Source organism: Peromyscus maniculatus, chromosome 4 (assembly GCF_049852395.1).
Source record: "Peromyscus maniculatus bairdii isolate BWxNUB_F1_BW_parent chromosome 4, HU_Pman_BW_mat_3.1, whole genome shotgun sequence".
In the NCBI taxonomy this organism is placed as follows: Eukaryota; Metazoa; Chordata; class Mammalia; order Rodentia; family Cricetidae; genus Peromyscus; species Peromyscus maniculatus.
Window position 1 is genome coordinate 130,380,955 of NC_134855.1, and position 22,449 is coordinate 130,403,403.

A 22,449-nucleotide genomic window follows, 5' to 3' on the forward strand; every position below is an offset into this window, starting at 1 on the left:
TTTCATGAGGCATCTCTATCCTTAGAAACGAAGTAAAGAGACAATTTCTGCCCACAGTGAATCTTCAGCGGGCCTCCATGCAATGTCACACATGTTGCTGTACAATGACACTCCCAGGCATGAAAGGAAGACTTCCTGGCATGCATGTCCTCTCTGTGTATACTTCCACGGTTTCGAAACTTCTCTTCCAGCCTTCTGCCTCCCCTCCAAGTACCTAGAACACTGTTTGGAGTAGTGAACAGTCACTTTCCGCTGTTTGCCAAGAACCAACGCTCTTTATATTTCTCTCTGCATCACTCATTACTCATGGCTCACTCTCTGGACTCCACCCCATGGAAGCAAATAAAACCTGAGTCCAGAGCCCCACCACAGAATGTTCTGGACTCTTGGATGTGCCACATCCTTCTCAAAGACCATGAAATACTCGCTTCTGACTCTTATGGCATTTTTTATCCTGTTCCAGCTGTTTCCAGGTAAACAGAACCATGGAAAATATTGAGAGAATTAGGTTTGGTGAGTTACTGGTGGGAAGTTTGTTAGGCTTCCACTCTTGTGGGCATGGTTCTTTGGGGTAACTGAAATCTGCTGGACTACTTGACCTGAGCAGAATGCTTGGGAGTGTATCTGGCCAGTGCCCCTGGAGCTATGGGATTGAGCAGAAGGTCTTTTGAGAAGTCTTTTTCATTTCCAGCTCTTTCCCCTGCTACTTGGCTCCAATCAGTGCCCCACTGATCTAGCCGAGGGCTGTCTTACTTCAGCGATTTTCCCAGTCTCCACCAGTGGTGAGCCCTGAAGCCTTCCTTAGATGCTGAGTCCTATTATTGCTTCCCATGAAATTCCTGTTTTCCTGTTCTGAGATGAAAGCGACCACGGAGCAGTCATGTGGAAGAGAATGTAGCCCTCACTGCTTCCTTCCAGCCGTGAAAGTCTGTTGTCTGGTTAATGATTTACAATATAATTTCATAAAGAAATGGTCAGAGTTTTGGAATTACTTTTCATACCAGCTTCAGCGCCCCTCTTCTGAAATATGAAAACCTTTTCTCTGTGCATATATAAATCCATATAAATATGTATGCAAATGTAGTTCCTTTTGGTAAAAAAATGTAATTGCATTGCTTTTAAAATATTTATCTCGGCAGTATATACTCAACATTTTGGTTGGCACATGGATATCTGCCCTGATGCTTCTTGAAGTTGTATGCTATTCTATCATACAGATAACTGAAAGTATATACATCTATTCCCTATTGGGGGGAAATTAAATATTTCCAGATCTTTCATAAAACAAACAAAAACTACCATTGAGTTTTGCAAACTTGGATGAAATTTTCTAAATAGTTTTCTAGAAATCAACTTGCTAGACCAAGAATAACTTTATGATTTAAGTTTTTCTGAGTACTGTTTTGGAGTTTCCTTTGAGCCATACACATCTAGAAGAACTCATTCCCTTCCGAGGGTTTAGAAGATCTGAAAAGGCATTCATCATGCACACACCATTCTGGAAATCTATTGTGCTTCCATTACAAGTCAGTTTTGGCTTTTGCTGGTATTCTGGTGGCTGTTCAGCCGGCTGCATTCCAAAGTGTACTCAATAAACCTTTTTAATTAGCTTTCAAAGCTCATTACAAATTTTATTTCTTTTTGCTTTGTTTTTTTTCTCTCTCTTTTTTCTTTTCTTTCTTTCTCCCTGCCCGCTCCTGAGACAGAGTTTCTCTATGTATCCCAGGCTGGCCTCACAGAGGTCCTTCTGCATCTGCCTCCTAAATGCTGGGATTAAAGTGAAGGACTTCGCTGGTGTGAACCGGCATTGTGTACAGTGGCTAGACATCGATGAAAACCTCTGTGATGACTCTGGGGGTGCTGCAAATGGACGATGATGCTGAATGTTTTTTCTGATTTAGTTATTTCCTTTTTCTTAATAAAAATGTGTTTCATTAGAAAGTCCATTTATGTCCAATTAACAATCAACATCCAGACTTTCAAAGAAAATTTAGATTCATTTTATTTTATGTAAATGGTTGTTTTGCCTGAATGCAAGTATGTAAAGCCAAGAAGAGGGCATCAGCTCCCCCAGAACTAGAGGTACAGACGGCTGTGAGTCACCACGTGGGTGCTGGGAACTAATAATTTTAACTGCTCAACCAATTCTCCAGCGCAACAATAGACAGATTTTAACAGATGGGCTGCTGATAACAACTTCCATGAGACCTGGAGCGCTGGGACTACCCAGGTGTTTCCTGTGGGGTTACCAACAAGCTTTTCACAGACCTGTTTCTATCTGTGGTGGTTTCAACCTTCAGCTCTTTAAGAAGGGTACCCTCAACCGAGAATTTACTATTGTGTAGATAGCCTTCCAAAGATGCCAAAGGCTTCATTTACAACACAGAGATTCTCCCAGCCCTCACACCAACATCAGCTGTGGAATCATGGAAGTACCAGCTTGCAAGTCCATTTCTGATTGGCTGAATCCAAAGCTCTCTAGGTCCCAACAATCCGTGATTTAGCAAATCTTAAAGTGGGGATTTTCTTAAAGTGGGGATTTTCTACAGCTGTATTTCTAGGGTATCTCATGCTGATTTAATTATATTGCCATCTCATTTTTGAAGCCGCCTTATCAAGCTATGATTGATGTATAGGAGCAATATGTATTTAATATGTGCTAGTGGGTGGATTTGGAGGTGAATATAAGATCATTATTGCAGTCCATACCTGTCTTGGTTACTTATCTATTGCTGAGAAGAGATACCATGACCTAGGCAACAGATAGAAAAAAGAGTTTATTGGGGCTTACAGTTTCAGAGGTCTAGTCCATGACCATCGCGGGAGAGCATGGCAGCAGGCAGGCAGACATAGAGCTGGAGCTAGAGCTGAGAGTTCTCATGTTGAGACAACAGCTATGAAGGGAGATGACTAACTAAGAATGGTGTGGTCTTTTTAAACCTCAAAACCCATCCCCAATGACAAAAACCCTCCTCCAACAAGGCCACACCCCCTAATCCTTCCCAAACAGTCGCGCTGACGGGGAACCAAACATTCAAACATATGAGCCTACGGGGACCATTTTCATTCAAACCACCACAGCACCATAAACCCCCTCATCGCCTCCAAAAGCTTCCTTCTCCCTGGAGCAACAGTTAGTAACAGGTTTCTGACAACTGTAGAGCCTAGCCCGATGGTGGTGGTGCAAGCCTTTAATCTCAGCACTCAGGAGGCAGAGGCAGGCGGGTACTGAGTTTGAAGCCAGCCTGGTCTACAGAGCTAGTTCCAGGACGGCCAAGGCTATACAAAGAAACCATGTCTTGAACAATAACAACAACAACAACAAAATTGTAGAGCCTGTGGGAGTTAGAATTCTGTATCTGTGGAATAATAATTCACCTGGCACAGAGAGAAGTTAGCCTATTGTGCACATAATTTGCATAATCCCAGCTTCTTACTAAGTAATCCCAGCTCCCACCAGCTAGTGGGTTCCTTTGGTGTTGGCAGTGAGATCTTTGAGAATACGTCATAACCCAACTTTTTGCTTTGCTTGCATAATTTCCTCTGATGAGTCCAGGGCCGTTGTGGAGATGACTAAGGCAATGAGTGACCCACTAGATCCTTCAGAGGAGCCCCCGATTCTTGAATTAACAGCTTTTCTTGATTCTTGTCAGTCTGCAGGTGCCGCAAAGCTTGCTGGGTCATCAGAGGACACTGCAGGAAATACTGCAAGTCTGGGGAGAAGTTGAAAAAGCCGTGCAGCAATGGGGACTACTGCTGTACCGCAAGCAAGGTGGACGCTCTGCCGCCGCAGGCACCCATAAAGCCGCTCAGCCCGAACTCCAAAGAACATTCCAAAGCCAGGCCAGTAATAGTCTCTACGAACAATAATGAGTTAGGGTTAAGCTGAAAATGCTTTGGTCCTCGGCAGAGCAGGGCTTGCCAGCTCAACTCTGTCCCATGGGCCCATTAAACCTGTGACCTCCTCCTTGCTGTCTTTCATCTGTGCGCTCTCAGGGCTGGGGGTAGACCTCGAGGTACCAAAGCCCGGAACATTCCAACCGTTAGATGGAAACAGAAAACTTTCAGTGCTCCGCGGAAGTTTCCTCACACATAAATGTCCAATTGTTTCACCCAAGACAAACCATTTCCCTACACCTCCTTGCTCGTGTCCTCTGTCTGTGGCCCCAGCTCCCCAGCCGAGCGTCTGCCTTCAAAGGTGTGATGGGGAAGCCTGTAAGGACACTCTTGTGTTAGACCTGTCTTCTAGTTCAGTGTGAGGAGCTCCTTGGTGTTGTTTGTTTGTTTGGTGTTGCCCACATCTACCAGGACACAAGAGTTCTTGTCATAACATGGGGATACCTGTAATTAGTCCATCCCATGTGTCACTTTCATCCTGAGCTTTTGTCTGATGTCCTGCCCGAGTGACATGGGGCTGAGGAGTCCTTCTGCCCACTGCGTAAGAAAAATGAGCTGGAGAATGTCTCAGTGACAGAACTCTCACCTGGCTTGTGGCTTGTGGCTTGTGTGAGACTTCCTGTTCAGTCCTCTCTCTGCGTGTGTGTGTGTGTGTGTGTGTGTGTGTGTGTGTGTGTGTGTGTGTGAGAGAGAGAGAGAGAGAGAGAGAGAGAGAGAGAGAGAGAGAGAGAGAGTTTCTTTAATAACTGATGCAGGAAAACTGGAGATAGATACAAATAAATAGAGACATAAGATACAGACAATATGGATTGATGCCTAAGAATAAAATTTGACTTTGCCTCACATCACTTACAAAGACCAACTCCACACAGATCAAGCATCAGTCTGAAACTACAAAATGACTACCAGAAAGCATGGTAGAAAAAACACAGTCCCTAGTCTAAGCCGCAATGCTTTAAATTTTGCTCAAAATATCAGGAAACAGAAGCAAAAATAGACAGGGGGATTACAAGAAACGCACGGGCTTCTGTACGGTCAAGGCAACCACCGGAAGCCTGAGGTAGCAAGCTACAGACCGGCAGAAGGTGTTTGCATTCAGACTACAAAAGAAAAAGAAACTCTATAGAAAGAAAAGAGTGAATGGGGGTTTTAGCTGGAAAGGGGTCTCAACAGACAAATGCCCCCAAATCAGCAGAGAAATGCAACTCAAACCACACTGGCACCTGTTAAAATGGCTAATGTCAAAAATAAGACAGATATCAACTTGAAAGGAAGGGGTGGGTAGGCAAATACCTCATACTGCAGCTGGGAACCTAAGTTAGGATGGCCGTAACAGAAAACAGGCATATAGAAGTTGGGAGGGACAAAAAAATAACTAAGACTAAAAATCAAGTTACTGAATTTATCCACCGACTTAGAATCTGTCCTCTCCACCGAGAGGCTGGCTTTTAGAAAACTGCTAAAAGCAAATTTGACATCCCCACCCCACAGCTGTACCTGCAATAACACAAGGTGGGCACTTATGGTGGGAAAAGGGATGTAGCTAAACACCCAGCGACGTCTCCCCAGAAGATGCCTGAAAAGGGGCGCCCCAAAGCTAGCAAAACGTCAGGAGAGAGCAGCCGTGGAGTTGAGAGAAACTGGCAGGGAGGGCTTAAGGAGGGAATGGACAATGGTATGAAGTCAGCTGCCATGCCACCCTCAAATGGCAAAAGAGGACGCTGGTTTAAACAAACAAACAAACAAACAAAACACATAGTCATGAAGGATTTGAAGGTGACCATAGCCATATAGCGATAGGCTGAGCATTCAGGTCAAATTCTGGTAAGACGAGCAGAAATGAAATGGAGAAGGCTAGAGTTACCCTGTTAAAATCTGTAGACGTAAAAAGGAGGTGAGGTGGGGAGATGTTTAAGATGGTGCCATGGGCCGGCGTGGAGTCCTCATCACAGAGGCTGGAGGACTTTCAGAGAGGAAACAACAATTGTCAACTCCGGCCCCACCTAATGCTAAAATGGTCTCTGTGGAAGCACCATCTCCCCTGCTGACCAATTCCCTAAGCAACCACTGAGGTGTGGCAGAACAGAAGCCGAGGATTTCCAGAAGGTACACGTCCACCCACACACCACGCCAGACACCTGAATGGATCCATTGAAAACTAGACCAGAACAAAGAAAAAAGCCTCCCTTTTGCTCCGGGTTTCATTCTCATGGGTCTTGATTCCAAAGCCCATGCGGTTGTTGTTGTTTACATTGGGAAGGGTGGAAATCAGTAGACTCAGGCTGGTGGGATGACTCAATGGGTAAATGAGCTTTCTGGCAAAGATAAGGACCTGAGTTTGACCCCCGGATCCCAAGTAAAGATGGCAAGAGAGAGAGAGAGAATTGACTCCACAAAGTGGTCTCAGACCTTCACGTGTGCACCAAGACACATGCACCCCCACACACCCCCTCATACACAGATGCGTACATACAATAATAATAATAGTACAGTGAATTAACAAATATTTTAAACTATTACAAAAAGGAAAACACCAGCAGACTGTAGAATCTGGTCCCATACATATTCTGCAGGTCATGCTTAAAGCAATGAGCAGGCTCGTAGCTCTTCTGACACAGAAGTCTGTCTTCCAAGGCCAGGCTTTGCCACCCTCACCGGTAAGCATGCTCAGCTCTGATGCTCTGACCCCAGTGTGGTCCAGCAGCCCTATGGACTATTGGAATGGGTCTAAGAGAATAATCATCAATTTACAAGGCTGATCTTAGGTCAGGCAGCCACGGGGAAAGCTCTCAGGCAAACTAACTGGCTTCTAGACCATAAAGATTGCAAATTCTCCATTTCATTTGACTCCACATACCTGCTGTGTGTCAGGGTCTCATCCTTCATCAAAGCTTTGGTTTTCACATGATCAAACAGTTGGTGTGGAACGCTTATGCAGACGTTCTACAAACCACAGAATTAAGAGTCTCGTGCTTTGTGGACTGAGCTAGCCTCAAGTCCCTCCAAGCTGCACAATTAAATCTGAAGTCTGGGGGTTGAAGAGATGGTTAGGCAGTTAGGAGCACTTGCTCTTCAAAGAGACCACAGTTCCCAGACCCTGCCACCGGCAGTCACCATCACCTGTAACTCCAGCTCCAGAGCTGATGCCCTCTTCTGGCTTCCTCAGGCACTGCACCCTTGTGCACTAACCCAGACACTCAAAATCCAGGTAATAAGTAAAAATAAAAATATTTTTTTTATTAAATCTGGAGTCTGATTTTTAACAATTGTGGTCCTCATGATCCTATGATCCCTACTCCTGCTGGGAGATCCCAGTCCTGAGTGTGCCAGGGTTTTCTGGGGGCCGCATTAAATTTAAACAGTGTCTTACCTCATAGTCTCTATGGCCAGCTTTTCTACCAAAACCATTGAGGTGGCCAGATTCGGTTTGGACTCAAAGCATTTGCTTCTGTAATTCAATCTCAAGCCACCAAGGTCACAATTGAATTAATTATAATGTCAATGAACTGCCCACTTACCACTCTTCCATTGGCAGGAAGTTCAACACCATCTTCAAAACCAAGAGCAACACAAACCCAGCCTCCACCTCCACAGCTTTGTAGGTTAACACAGAGCCATAGTGGAAGTGACTAAAGGCCTGTGGGACTAGGCTACCTCGAAGACTAGATCAGTTTTCTGTATCCCAAAGGCATATCTAGATCCTGGGGTCTTTGCAGATAATGCCCAGTGCCCTCATGGTACCCTTGTCAACAGTAACATCCAAAGCCACTGTGAGTGCCTTTTAGAGGGAGCATTCTTAGCAACAATGGATAACTTTGTATGGCCATCTCTTGAGTCACACTATACATTGAATTTCCCACACTCTATCGCAAGTCAACTCTATTATGAGTCACTTTCCCTGTTGGAATGTAAGTGAGCACTTCAGTTTCTATGTGAACACATGTTCATTACCTTTTGTTTCCATAAACCTCCACTGAGCGCATGCTTTGTGCCTCAGGGTCTCTGTCCCTACCCATAGCAACCTCACAGTCTATGTAAGAGGGACACTGATAAGGAGAGATCTTTTTGAGGGGGTAAAGGGGTTCGAAACGGGGTTTCTCTGTGTAGCCCAGGCTGTCCTAGAACTTTCTCTGTAGACCAGGCTGGCCTTGAACTCAGAGATCTGCCTGCCTGTACCTCCCAAGTGCTAGGACTAAAGATGTATGCCACCACACCTGGCTGGAGGAGAGATCTTGAAAGCAGACTTAGACTAGTGTGAGTTCTTCCTCTCCAGACATGTCCTCAAGGCCTGTGACTCACAGGCTTCCCATGTGCTCTCAGGACCTGTTCCAGAAGCTCAAGCCCCACACCAGCCAAGGGGCTGACGTTTTGCTTGGATACACTTTCACATCTCTCTCTGGCTCAATGCACACCCCTCTGCCCCCACTACGGAAAACCCAATAAAACTTGATGAGATTCCCACTGTACCCAGTGTTCTGGATGCCTGGCTCTACCACCTACTACTTCCCAAGAAGCATGCGACTTCTGCTGCTGGCCCTGCCTGCCCTTGCTCTTCTACCCCAAGTGATCCCAGGTAACAGAACCCAGGGAAGCGACCAAAGTGAAGGTCTAATGGGCCCCGCCCGACCTGTGGGGTCCAGCGTATGGCTGTTCTCCCTAACACAGCCAGCACCACATTTTCCTCACTGACACTGTCTCTGGCAAGGGTGGGATGAAGTTAGGTCAGGCCATCCTCAGGGCAGCCTACACAGCCAGTTCCCCCAGAGCATGTTTCCATCAAAGGAGGAAGGTTAGACCTTCATCCACGTCCTTCTCTTTCTGGCCTGTGCAACTCTAGAAAACGCCTCCCAACGTCCACAGCCCTATGGCATCCTGGCCTTTTAAAAGTCTTGCTATCACTTTTGAGAAGATCCTTTGTCTTCTCATGGTCTGGAATTTGGTGAACAAAATGTCTGCCCAGTTGTCACATGGATGACAGAGCCGGCTTCCTTCTTCCCTGTGCCCTGAAAGTCCAGAGAGTGATCACTACTGCTTTTAAAAGATTACCCAAAGGCATGGCCGGAACCCTGATCCTATTGCTCCAGAAAACCCACATCCTCTACTCTTGCACAGATCTCTCAAGGCACATTTCAGAACATAGTAAACTCATGAAAGTGACCCACATAAAAAACTAAATATACTGTCCCCATGATTACACAATATTCTTGTTTCATTTAATATTTTGTGGCCACCTAGAGTTCTGCCTCATTGTTTACAAATTTAAAAAATTCTATTGTAATAAAAACTATGGTGGGGCATAGTGGTCCACACCTTCACTGCCAGCACGTGGGAGGCAGAGGCAGAGGCAGAGGCAGAGGCAGAGGCAGAGGCAGAGGCAGAGGCAGAGGCAGAGGCAGAGGCAGAGGCAGAGGCAGAGGCAGAGGCAGAGGCAGAGGCAGAGGCAGAGGCAGAGGCAGAGGCAGGTGATCCCTGTGAGTTCCAGATCAGCCTGGTCTATAGCATAATTAGTTCCAGTATAACCAAAGCTACATAGTGAAACCTATATCTAAAACAAACAAAACAAAACAAAAAACCCCAAACCAAAAAACTATGAATTTATACAAAGGCATTTAAAACATCCCTTCACCACCAATGAACAGGGGTGTATGAACATACTTACCTATATGGGCAAGGATTTACCTAGGATAGGTCCTGAAAGAGAAATGGTCGCGTTAAAGGTAAGTTGACTATTTTTTTTTTCACTTCACTAATTCCTCCTTTTTACACCTGTCAGGACACCACCAGCGGGAGTCACTGGCTTTCAGAGCCTTGAGTGGCTCTCAGTTGAGTGGCAGACAGAATCAGGGACAATTCTTTGGGATCTTTAGGAGAACCAGTTGTGTCTGCTCTGCATTCTGATAGGGATAACGTGACTAGAAGAGAGAGGCGTGAGAGATTCTGAGAAAGCAGTTCACGGGCCCCAGAAACTCAGGGCACGCAGTAAGAGAAAGAACTTCGTGTGATACACCTTGGGGTGCCTCTGCCAGACTCTTGAAGGTGAGAGTCAGGACAAGGAAGGGGGTATGAAGTCTTCGTTGTCCTGGACACCCTCATACTGGTGACAGGAGGACCTTCATAGCTTTTCAAGGGCAGGGTACAAGGGTTTGCCCATCACCACAGTCCCTACCTCACCTGGTGTCATTTCTACCCCTCTGGTGGATAAAAGTGTCTCATGCTGTTATTTCAACCTGCATGTATTCTCCAGTGATGAACACAAGCAAACGGCTTCCCCTCAGGACCTTCAGTTCCCCTTGTGACTTCAGCCTCTTACCCTCCACCTAACTGATTTTACAATCACCATAGTGACCTTGCTGGGTTTTGGAAAACTTCAAGGTCAGCCTGCCTCTGGCCCTTTGTGCTTGCCTTTCCTCTGCCTGACATACTCTCCCCTAATTACACTCCCTCTCTCATGACCTCTCAATAAAGTCTCCCCACTTCCCTGCTGATCACATACATCCTACCCCCACAATCTGCTGGCTAATTATTAGACACCAAGTATTTTTAACATTCTTCTCCTACTATCATATTAAGGTCCAAAAAATCTGAACTCCCCGTGAGAAGGGCAAGTTTAATCTGTTTTGTTTTTTTACCGGTTGCCATCTTTTGCATCTTAGACAGTGCCTGGTACACAGTCTGCTTCCGCAAACAGTTGTTCAGTGTTTCAACAGATGCAGAAAGTCACCCAAAGCAGCGTCTCCCTCTGTTAGCAGGCTGCTTCTACCCCTTGCCTGGTGTAGCATGCAGGCAAGCGTTTTTCCTGTATTTGTGATTATTATACCCTAGTCGGCTCTAGCCACTGGATGTACTGTCTACAACCTGTCACCTCCCAGCACATTAACTTTGCACAGGACAAGTCCTCTGCAAGAGAGAAAAACACTTAATTCTGATCTTACAAGTTCAGTCACGCCATGCCTCATGCACAGTCCCTGGTGTTTTGCTAAAGGCACCTCCTGATTCTTATACCCAAAAGGATCCTCTGACGTTTTTTTCTAACATTTTAATTTTTTTTCCACACTCCGACCTTTAAGCTAGCAGATGTGGTGATCAATCTACTTTATTTTCCTTAAAGACTGAGCTAGCTCCCCCAGTACAGCACGTGGAACAGTTCACGCTTTCTCCCTTCATCTGGGGACTCCTTACTGCATGCATCCGAGTGTGCTAGTCCATCTGCTTGGGCTAGTTACCCTTCTGACAATACCCATATGTGTCAAAATACCAGGGCTTTACAGTGAGTTGGGGTGAAGATGGGCAGATTTTTGTTTTACTTTAAAGAAAAAGTGTAACTTTGGTCACCACTGGTCATTATTTTTATTGTAAATTTGAGGTGAAATGCTTGAGCCTCCCAAAATTCCCACTGGAATTTGAACAGAATTACACTAAATGCGTGAATACATTGGGGAATAATGAGTCCTTATAACAATGATGTCATCCCATGGGAGAGAGATTACATCTTTATGGTTAGAGTTCTAACATACAGAGAAGTTGTGTGCAGTCTTAATTTAAGAGAAAATGCCTCAGAGCCAGGGCTTGGTGGCACACGCCTTTAATCCCAGCACTCAGGAGGCAGAGGCAGGTGGATCTCTGTGAGTTTGAAGCCAGCCTGGTCTACACAATGAGTTCCAAGCCAGCCAAGGCTACATATTGAAACTATGTCCTCCACTATCACCACCAAAAATAAATAAATAAAGAGAGAGAGAAAGAAAGAAAGAAAGAAAGGAAGGAAGGAAGGAAGGAAGGAAGGAAGGAAAGAAGAAAGAAAGAAAGAAAGAAAGAAAGAAAGAAAGAAAGAAAGAAAGAAAGAAAGAAAGAAAGAAAGAAAGAAAGAAAGAAAGAAAGATAAAAAATGATTCCTCATAACTGTGAAGAGCATTTGCTACTGCTGTTCATGCAGGGCAATACTGTTAATTCTTGTAAATAGTTTTGTCTGGTTTAACTGTTATTAATTACAATTGTTTATTTGTTTTTTTAAAATATTATAATCATGTGTAATGATTTTATCTCTACTTCCAATTCTTACACTTTTTTCCCCTTTCCTCTTAATAGTGACACGTCCCACTACTATTATTTGGACAATAGTGATAATAGAGTATGTTTTGTTTTTCTATTTTCAATAGAAATTAAAGTTTCTCCATCAGATTTGGATTTGATATACAAACTTCACTAAATGAAGGAAAATCCAGCTGGTTGTGGTTTACTCCTTTAATCCCGGCACTCGGGAGGCAGAGGCAAATGGGATCTCTGTGAGTTCGAGGCCAGCCTGGTCTATTAGCAAGTTCTAGGCAAGCCAGAGCTACATAGTGAGACCCTGTCTCAAAAGAATAAAAATTTAAGAAAAATCTATCTTGTCACTCTGTATCCAGATAATTATATGACTTACCTCCTTAAGTCTACAAAAGATAAAAATTTAAGAAGAATCTATCTTGTCATTCTATATCCAGATAATTATGTGACCTTAATTCTACAAAAGTAGTTTCTTTAGTAGATTTTCTAACATTAACTCTATTTGCATCCAGGGTTGAATCCTACTTGATGGTGCTATATTAATGTATTTTTGATACACATTTAAAAAAGTTTAAATCTGTATTAATAAAGAAAATAGATCTACAACTTTCTCATTTTAGAACAAAGACATCACAAGCCTCATAAAATAAACCACATAGCTTTTTTTGTTTGTTTGTTTGTTTGTGGGGTTGTTTTCTAGTTTCTGGAACATTTTACACAAAATACCATCTAAATTTTCTTTGAGGATTTTTAATCCTAATTTTATTGCATTTGGCCAGAAATCAGAATTGGGGTGCTGAGTCCATGGAACTTTTCGATGTTTGTTTTCAATGTCCTAAGATAGGTGTGGTCTACAGATTAGAAATATTGACACCCTCTAGATTTTTCTTAGAAAAAGAGCACACATGCTCTGCCCCACCTGCTGGGCCAGAACCCGCATTCCAGCAGCAATTCTGTGGGCCCCGCAGGAGCACATTGGAGTTCTAGAGCCCCAGTCTGTTCAGCCCCAGCACAGTCTCCTCACAGGAAGCCCTGCACTAGTCTAAGCTTCCGGTGAATGTTCAGTTTGTCAGTCGGGGTGTAGAGGCACAGCTATCCACTCCATTATTAGTCTCTAAAAACACAAGTGTGTTTGATATGTGCCCACGAATGTGGTTTTAAAGTAGAATGTGTTCGAAGAAATTAGACTCATGCCAATAACATTGCAATTGCAGTCATGAGGTGAATTGTTTATAGAATTCTTTCTATGTATTTATTTACTTATTTTTATTGGTGGCGGGGAGGGGGGCGGGGAGCACTTGTGTGTGTGCCGCGGTGTATTCATGGAGGTCCAAGAAAAAAACCTGCGGAAGTCGGTCAGGCCTCTCCCTCCATTGATAGGGCTGAGGGCCAAACTCAGGTCCATCAGGCTCAGAGGCAAGTGCTGTGGCGTCATCTCACCAGGCCCAGGTGAGTTTTTGATATGGGTAGCTTGACACAGGTCTGGGGAGCTTTGTAGTGGCTGTCCCCAGTGCCTTATAAGTAAGTTTTTTTTCATTGATGAGTGATCAATCACACTTTGATCGATAGCTAAACATGGGCGGGAATAGCTACTTTGAGAAGAAACCCGACACGCTGGCTGCAGTGAGGAGCCTAGTCCTCCCACGCGGCCCAGAGTTATTTGTGGAATGCCAGATCTATGTAGCCCCCAAGCAGCAGTAACTTGAAATCACTGGTCTATCCTTTGATTATTTAGCCTACAGTGGTGAGAAAAAATGCTTGAACAGTTCGGGGAACTGCAGGAAAAACTGCGAAGATGGAGAAACGATACAGGACACATGTAAAAATCACCGAGTCTGCTGCGTTCCGATCATGAGGGCCAACAAGCCAAAGGCCTCGGTCAGGGTCAGCTGGACAACGGAGGAAACCACGACAATGGAGTACGATCTAAACTCAGAGTTCATGGATGAACTTAACACAGAGATTGATTCAGAATTCGTGGATGTAAGACACGAGGAAAGAACAGGCCTGAGAGGTGGCTGGAGAGCTCTGTCTCTGGAGTCTGAGAGCTCATGACTTCTCAGATGTCACTCGCTCGTGTCCCAAGAGTGACAGACTATGTTGTATATCTAAGGCACTGAAACGCCCATAAGCCCCACTCACTCCCCATGAGTCTATCATTCTAGATAAAGAACCACTGTGTAAAGCATCCAAATGTTTCCAGCGGTGAAGTCTTTGACGCTCCTGACATGTTCAGGGATGGTTCTGGACGACTGAATTTCCCCCGTGTTTCTTATTTGCTGGTGATCTCTCTGCAAGCTGAAGCGCTTGAGGAAGAATTAATTTCCACCCTGGGGTTTCCTTCTGTCTTCTGTCTTCCTGACGAGAGTTTGTGGAATAGCTCCCAGGTATTAGTTTCCCTTCAGATGAAAGCAACGTCAACAACAAAATCAAAATCCTAAATCTTTGCATTTATGACATTAGCTGTTAGGATGTCAAAGCTTGCTTCAGGGACTGGAGAGATGAAACTCAAGTGCTCTTAATCCAAGACTATTTTCACTGAGAAGATCAGACCTATAGTCTTCCTGACTCCAGACATAAATCTGGAGCGGGCACTTTCTCCAGATCATTGGCTCTGTCGTATGAGGGGACAAGGGGTAGCATGGAAGGGACTCTGGGGACTTTCCCTAAATACGGGTGTGCCACACTGAGCAGACGTGGGGCCAGCAACCAGAGCAAAGAGTTGCGCCTATGTAGCTCGGACGAATTGTGTTGGTTACAGATGTGGGTTGATGAGTGTGTGTGTGTGTGTGTGTGTGTGTGTGTGTGTGTGTGGTGTGTATGCACTGGTGAACTCAGAGGCCACTGGGATGTCATTACAAAGCATAATGCCACCAGGGACTACTTGCTTTCAGAGGTGAGTTCACTCAAGAAACTTCCCACTGAGCAACGACAAAACTTGAAATGGTTCAGGGAGTTTACTTGTCATCATGGATGTAGAAGTTTCAGCCTTTTCTGAGAAAAGCAGAGAGGTTTTAATTCTCAGAAGAGAGAAGTAACCCCAGAGGACTACAAGGGCCAACTAACAGAAAATGAAACTCCATGGATAACGCCCCTCCCCCCCCCGCGGGCGGGCATGCGGCGGGGGGGGGGGGGGAAGGGGGGGGCAAGGGGAAAACCAACAAAAAAACAGCAGGAGTATAAGAAGCAGAGACAGGACAGTCTTACACAGACACACATCATATACACACACAATAAGAATGGATTATCTAGAAATATAGGGTTTTTTTAAAGCCCTAATGTGACAATCCACAGTGGTCTATTATTAATTTATTAAGGGTGACAACGGAGATGTAGACTCACTGATACAGAACAAGGAAGACGTCACTGCTGGTCCTGCTGTCGGGGGACGGGGAGGGGATGGGGACCAACTGCACTTGACCCCAACTCCACACTTGACCCAGTCCTGGCCACCCAAGAGAGCACAGGACCCCTCTCTCTCAGCTCTTAAGGAGTCATGTAAGCAGCCAAAGCCACGCCCTAGGGCTTGTACCCCAAAGCCATTAGCTAAACAGAACAAATTCCCACAACAAAGATTTCTAGAATTTTAGGAATTAAAAGACCTTAACAATCATGGTGAAGGGCATGTATTGTTCAAATTCCTTCTGCAGTAACCACCAAGCTGATCCCAGCCTCGTAACATGATCAGACAGCTCACTCCAAATCCAACAGCTCTTCTAGGCTTAGAAGCTCTTCCAGGCTTAACCAACTGTGTGTGTCTGCAAGACTACACACCTACCCCATCCCTCCTGTGAGTCCTCCATGGCACAGACTGTCATGACTCATCCCAAATCTTGCCCTCCTGGCTCTCCACGGCACGCTCCCACCTTCAGTGGCTGCTCGGGCGCCTCTCTGAAAGTCATTCAGGGACCTGGACCCTTCTCCCACAGGGTTGCATCCAAATGGGACAGACATCTCACCACGCAAAGCCCAATCTCTCTCCAGTGACAGAAGGACACACAAGCCATGTCAAGTGCATTAATTTTAATAAGGAGGCGGGCAGCAGGGAGGGCTTCCCTGGAAGATCGGGCACGGCGCTCACCAGCATTCACGGTATTTTGGGCCACTGTTTCTCATGAGACCAGGCGGTGTTGTCTTCTACACTGGTAAGGCTGATCCTCACGTAGGGCTGGAGGCAGCACGTCTGATAAGTTCTGCAGTAGAGGTACGGATGCTCATCCTTTCTGCAGGAAGACCTACAGAAACCTCTGTTACCCATGCACTGAAGGACAGGATTTTTGCCTGGCCAAAAAAAGGGGGGAAAAAAGTGACGATAATTAATTTCTGCTCACCAGTGACATAGATCGGAGAGTCGGGAGGACAGAAAAGACCTCAGGGTGACAGTGAGCACCACAGTCAAGAGGGACAGAGTCAATTTCCTTCCCTCGTTTGTCCTGCTCCATGCAGCTGAAGGCTCTGGATGTTCAAGTGAGAAAGACAACATAAAAATAGACGGGGCGGGGGGGGGGGGGGGGGGGGGAATGGAGCAGAGCACAGGAGCCAGAGGCAAAGCCACACAGCTAGAGACACCTTGGCCAAGGGCTCACAAACATCGCTGGGAGAAGGCTTATTCAGTAACTGTGCTGCTGGTTCTTAGTGAGAAGCGGCCGGAACAGAAGCTACATCTGCATCTCTCATTCTGCACCAAAGTCCTTTCCAAACAGATCAGGGGCCTTGGTGTACAACTAGAGGCACTGAAAGCGCCAGGAGAAAACACTTGAGGATATAGGCACAGGAATTTCCTCAGTAGGATGCGAACCACACAGGAAGTAACCCCAAGAATTAACAAATGGGGTTAAATTAAACGAAAAGGCTCCTGCATAGCAAAATAAACTATCAGCAGAGCGGACAATGACGAGAGAGCAATCTCTGTCAGCTAAACCTCAAGCCAAGGGTTACTATCTAGACTATATAAAGAGTGGCCAGAACCGACTCCATGGGCTAGAGAGTTGGCTCAGTAGCCATGAGCACTGGTTACTCTTCCAGAAGACCCAGGCTTGATTTCCATCACACACATGATGGTTCACAACCATTAGTCACTCCAGTTCCAGGGGATTCAGCACCCTCTTCTGGCCTCCACAAGCACTAGGCATGCATGCGGTGCAGAGGCAAACATGCAGGTAAAATACCCATAAACATAAAATAAAATAAATAAATCTTTATTTAAAACTGCAGACACCAAAAAGCAAAACTGCCAATCAGTAAATAGGCCAATGAGCTTTTGATAACTGACAAATGGCCAGTAAGTCTTTTTGTTTGTTTGTTTGTTCGTTTTGTTTTTGAGACAGGGTTTCTCTGGGTAATTTTGTGCCTTTCCTGGAACTCACTCTGAAGCCCAGGCTGGCCTCGAACTCACAGAGATCCGCCTGGCTCTGCCTCCCGGGTGCTGGGATTAAAGGTGTGCGCCACCACCGCCCAGTTACCAGTAAGTCTTTGTGAAAGTATTGGATATCCATAGCCATCATGGAAATGTGAGAAAGGGGAACCCTTGTCCACGCCTGGTAAGGATGAGCTGGTGCAGCCCCTGTGAAAATGAGCCTGGAGGCTTCTTGAACAGCTAAAAACAGAGCTGTCATGTGACTCGGGTCACCTGGCATATACCCAAAGGATCATGCAGCACTTCCAGGGCCACCAGGCCACACAGTGCCACTGGAGGACACACAGAAGAGAGAATGCCCCTCCCAGCTAGGGTGGCATCAAAGGACACAAACTTGGGAGCTGGAACCTCCAAGCACACTGTAGCAAGGAGAAGCCACTCCCCACCCCTGCCTCCACGTCAGGGCAGAGCCCAGAATCTTTATACTGCACAAAATGCCCAGGCCTCGATCAAAAATCACTCATCAGAACCAGGATAATCACGAGCCAAATTTTAAAAAGACCATCAACCAAACCTGTGTTCAGAGCACCAATGGTTCGTGCCTGCTCCTTCTGAACTGTACTGTACCCCCCCACAGACGCACATAGCATAGTCTCTTTAATCATTCCTATATTTAGGAGCATTTTTGTTGTCCCCAGCTGTGTGGAGGGGCGTGTGTGTGTGTGTGTGTGTGTGTGTGTGTGTGTGTGTGTGTGTGTGTTTGTGTGGGTGCACATGCATGTTTGTACAGGTGGAGGCCAGACATCAACCTTGGGTGTTGTGCTCAGACGCTGTCTACCTAGTTTCTTGAGACAGGGTCTTAGTGGAACCTGACCTGGGGGATTTGGGCTGGAAGGCTTAGCTGGACCCCCAGGGATCCTCCTGTCTCTGCCCTCCCAGCACTGAGATGACAGACTCGCCAGCATGCTCAGCTTTATGTGGGGTCTGGGGATCTGAACTCGAGACCTCGAGCTTGTACAGCGAGTGCTTTATCCACTGAACCGCCTCTCCGCCCACAGATTGGAGTCATTAAAACACTCCGCTTAAAACCATGAGCTCGGGGGCTGGAGGGATGGCTCAGTGGTTATGTGCACTTGCTGTTCTTACAGAGGACCTGGGTCCAGTTTCCAGCACCCACATGGTGACTCATAACCACCCATAACTCCAATTCTAGGGGATCCAAATCCATTTTCTGAACTTGGTAGGCACCAGGCATGCACTGGTACATATGCACACACACACACACACACACCACAACACACACAGGCAAAACACTCAGACACAAAAATTTTAAAAATGAGCTCCAGAGTCAAAGACTCTGTCTCAAAAAGTAGTGTGGAGGAGCCGGAGAGCTGGCTCAGTGGTTTAGAGCACTTACTGCTCTTGCAGGGGACACCGGTTCAATCCCTAGGGCCACATGCTGGCTCACAACCATCTATAACTCTACTTCCAGGGGATCTGATGTTGTCTTCTGGCTTCTGAGGATACCTGGCATGCATGTGGTGCACAGATTCATAAAATAAAATTTACAAATTTACAAATAATTTAACAAAAAAATGTGGAGACTTGATAGAGGAAGACACCTGACATGTCAATCTCCGGGCAAGCTCACACGCATACATTCACCATGTGCACATAAATGCACACTCACACACATGCACAATATGCATTCATCATGTGCACACACACACACACACACACACACACACACACACACACACACACACACGGAATGGCAGTTTGTAAAATGAATCAGATCTTAGTTTGGAGAAAAGCAATTATTAGCCTACAAAGATCAGATCAAAATTTTGGGGAAAATACAAATAAAGTCCCTTACACCGTACGTCTGGATACTTAAAAGTGATTAATCAAGCCAGCAAGAGGAACACATAAGTAAAATATATTTTATGCTCTTTTGTGAAACAGCCCTCTGGGATGACCTAGTTAGGATTCATAATTCTTGGACTCCTCAGAGTTCCTGTAGAAGCACGGCAGATCTTAGGGCAGCTGCCCACCCTCAACCCAGCACTCCCCTTCACATCTTCAGATCTGCACACACTAAGGAGTCGCTTGCTCATTAGAACATGTGGTCCAAGCCCGGCCGTGGCCCCTGAAAACAGAACATGACTGACCGCTCTGTCCCTGCCTAGTGGTACATCCCAGAAGGTTCTGTGGGTGAACCTAGGGAACAGCCCATGTAGCTTCAGGAAGTAGCCTCAAGGATTCTCTGGACAGACAGCACCAGACCCCACTGATCAAAGCACAAGCCTGGAGGCAGGGTGGGCATCACTGGCCCCATATCTCCTCACCCAGTTGGGAGGAGCTTAGAGGGAGCCCAGAGGAAAGGCAGGGTCAGGAGTGGGGGGGAGGGTGTCTCTTTTCCTACTCTCTTCCTGTATCATAGTGAACTCCCATCTATCTCAATGGCATGTGTCATGCTTCATAAAGCACCCCTAGGTCCTTGACCTCACCAACAGCATAGCTCAGGGGAGAACAACTATGCTGTATAGATGAGGCCCCAAGACATCCAGTCCCGCAGATTCCGCATCAGGATCCTTAAATTGCGCAGTTCTAGTCTCCCCCATGTTAAATTATCCATCCAAGTGATGTAGACGTCTGTCCCTTGCCACCCCCTGACAGTGCTTACTCTTCAAAGGCCTGTGGAAACTGACAAGATGGCCATAGATGACATCTACTGAGCCCTTGGACCCTGTGCTCTGTGCCCGTTTAACAATTTTTTTATATAACTTATTTGTTTTTATTTTATGAGCGTTGGTGTTTTGCCTGTATGTATGTCTGTGTGTGAGAGTGTTGGGTCCCCAGAACTAGAGTTAACCAACAGTTGTGAGCTGCCATGTGGGTGCTGGGAATTAAACCAGGGTCCTCTGGAAGAACAGTCAGTGCTCTTAACCTCTGAGCCATCTCTCCAGCCCCACCCATTCAATTCTTATTGTAACCCTGAGCTACATAAGGTTGTTGTTCGGCTTTCCCCCAAACAAGATGCTGGAGCTCTGACAGGGTTATAAACAGGATCCCTTAGTGGTAAGAGGCAGAGCTGGGATGAACAAACAAATGCATGAGAAAACGTTAAAAATGGAGCATGAACAAGTTCATCAATGTCTGAATAAATGGTATTTTTCATATTTGGAAACTTTCTGGCCCCTGGGGCTATGAGCTCTGGAGCATTACAAGGTATTTCAGCTGAAATCCAAAGATTTAGCTTCCACTCAGCCCCTGTCCACCCTTGACCAAGATGAACCAACACTCTAGGCACCCAGGGTTCCTTTAAGTCTATGGTTCTGCCCACCCCATGCTCCCCTCCATTTATCTATGTCTCAACAGCCACTCCTGGGGCTGGCAGGTGACACCCTCCCCAACACTGTGCTCCTCACTCCATTACCAAGGCCCAGCCCTGACGGCTCCTCTCTACTGCCTCTGAACCCCATCCTTCCATCTCCCCACCCCACCCCATTATGACTGACGGACACAGAAAACAACTCTGCGAGTTTTAATGTGGTGTAGAGGCTAAGGGACAAGAAGCACTGTCCTTTCTATCAGGAGTAGGAACTTTTCTTCTTTGTATGGATTTCTGTGGTCTGGTCAAGGATCCCATCAATGGCGACAGTAGGGGAGTGTTAAGCAACGTTCAGGAACACAGCGGTGTTTGTGATTTTGGAACATATGACACTTTCTTCATCATCCTTGCACATCACCACAGTGTCCGTCCTTCCAACATGCATCTTTGGGGCATAGAACAATTGTTAGGCGTGTGTTAGTATTGCCCAAGTGACAGACAAGAACCAGCGGAGGGCGCAGAGGTGACTGCTCTTGGAAAGCTTTCAGGAAAGTTCTTTTATATTTTTGAGACAGAATCTCAGCTCTTGGCCTGAAACTCTCTCTGTAGACCAGGCTGGCCTCAAACTCACAGAGATGCCCCACGCCTCTGCCTCCAGTGCTGGAATTAGAGGTGTGCACCACCATGTCCAGCCAAGGAAAATTTTTTTTCAAAGTTTCTCCCCATCTATCATCCTGCACCCCCCCCCTTCCTAGTCCTTCCTCCAGAATCTGTGTGTGAAGGAGGGTTCCACCTGTGGAGCCTGGGAATGATGGGAAAGGAACAATGCCCATCTGTGCATGAGTGGACTGAGGAGACTCAGTCACATTACAACAAAGCCAGCTCCCTAAGAGTTGGTGACAGAAGCCAGCAAGCCCCAGCTCCAGCCACAGCCCACTGTCCAGTCCGCCTGACCTCATACTCATCTAATTAAAACTCAAGACCCAGATCAACGCTCCTGGAGGCCTCACTCCAAGCCAAACCCAAATCCAATCAAGTCATTAGCCCAAAGCCCAGCTGCCCACCACCAAGTGGGCACCCTGCATACCAGGCGCTTACCCCCACCCTCAGCCCAAGTCCAGATTCATGCCAGCAGCAGCTGTATTTAAGCCACCCCCCAACCCACCCCCACCCCCGCTCCATCTTGTACCAGGCCACCAGGAAATGCAGGTCCTCTCCTCCAGTTCATGTTGACACTATCACCCCAGCCCCTAGGTGCTCCCACATCAGGAATCACCCCTAACCAAATCCCCAACCTGAACCCAATCCTTCACCCCTCATCCATCTCCTAAGTTCCCACCAGAATTCCACTCTTGCCCCAAGGTATCAGACCCCCAAAAACATCCTTCATGCAGCCACTTAGCAAAACAGAGAGAGAGAGAGAGAGAGAGAGAGAGAGAGAGAGAGAGAGAGAGAGAGAGAGAGAGAGAGAGAGAGCAGCATGCATGACAGCATCTTGGGGTACCCTTCGAAGCTGTGTGAAATGGGAAATGACTTGGGTGTCGCCCCTGTGAGAGTGAAGGAAAGAAAGCCAGAGACAGACCCCGGAATCCTAAAAGAACCCGAGTTACCTGACATCACCAGTTCCGTCGACACAGATATGGCGAGAAGCAGGAGAAACAGCTTCATGGCAGCAGTGCCCAGGGGAAGGTGGCAGCTGAGCTGCAGCGTGCCCTGAGACGGGGATGAACCTCCTTTTATCAGCAGGGCTGCGGGTAGTGACTGAGAACAGGAGGCATTTGTACAAGGTCAGCCAGACTGAAGGACAGTGTGCAGCAGATGT

General features: G+C 46.3%; 3 protein-coding genes across 3 annotated transcripts; 2 read left to right on the forward strand and 1 right to left on the reverse strand.

Moving 5' to 3' along the window:
- Nucleotides 1-29: 29 nt before the first annotated feature.
- Nucleotides 30-3,965, forward strand: LOC143273030 (defensin beta 118-like). The gene is made up of 2 exons (XM_076570857.1): nt 30-473; nt 3,654-3,965. The coding sequence occupies exons 1-2, from the start codon at nt 374-376 to the stop codon at nt 3,887-3,889; spliced, it is 336 nt and encodes a 111-aa protein (XP_076426972.1). The 5' UTR covers nt 30-373; the 3' UTR covers nt 3,890-3,965.
- Nucleotides 3,966-8,377: 4,412 nt separating this feature from the next.
- LOC102911943 (beta-defensin 126) lies at nt 8,378-13,992 on the forward strand. The gene is made up of 2 exons (XM_006985539.2): nt 8,378-8,470; nt 13,673-13,992. The coding sequence occupies exons 1-2, from the start codon at nt 8,413-8,415 to the stop codon at nt 13,990-13,992; spliced, it is 378 nt and encodes a 125-aa protein (XP_006985601.2). The 5' UTR covers nt 8,378-8,412.
- Nucleotides 13,993-15,945: 1,953 nt separating this feature from the next.
- On the reverse strand, nt 15,946-22,449 carry Defb119 (defensin beta 119). Its single transcript, XM_006985494.4, has 2 exons — nt 22,238-22,449; nt 15,946-16,218 (listed from the first exon to the last, which is right to left on the reverse strand). The coding sequence occupies exons 1-2, from the start codon at nt 22,293-22,295 to the stop codon at nt 16,025-16,027; spliced, it is 252 nt and encodes an 83-aa protein (XP_006985556.1). The 5' UTR covers nt 22,296-22,449; the 3' UTR covers nt 15,946-16,024.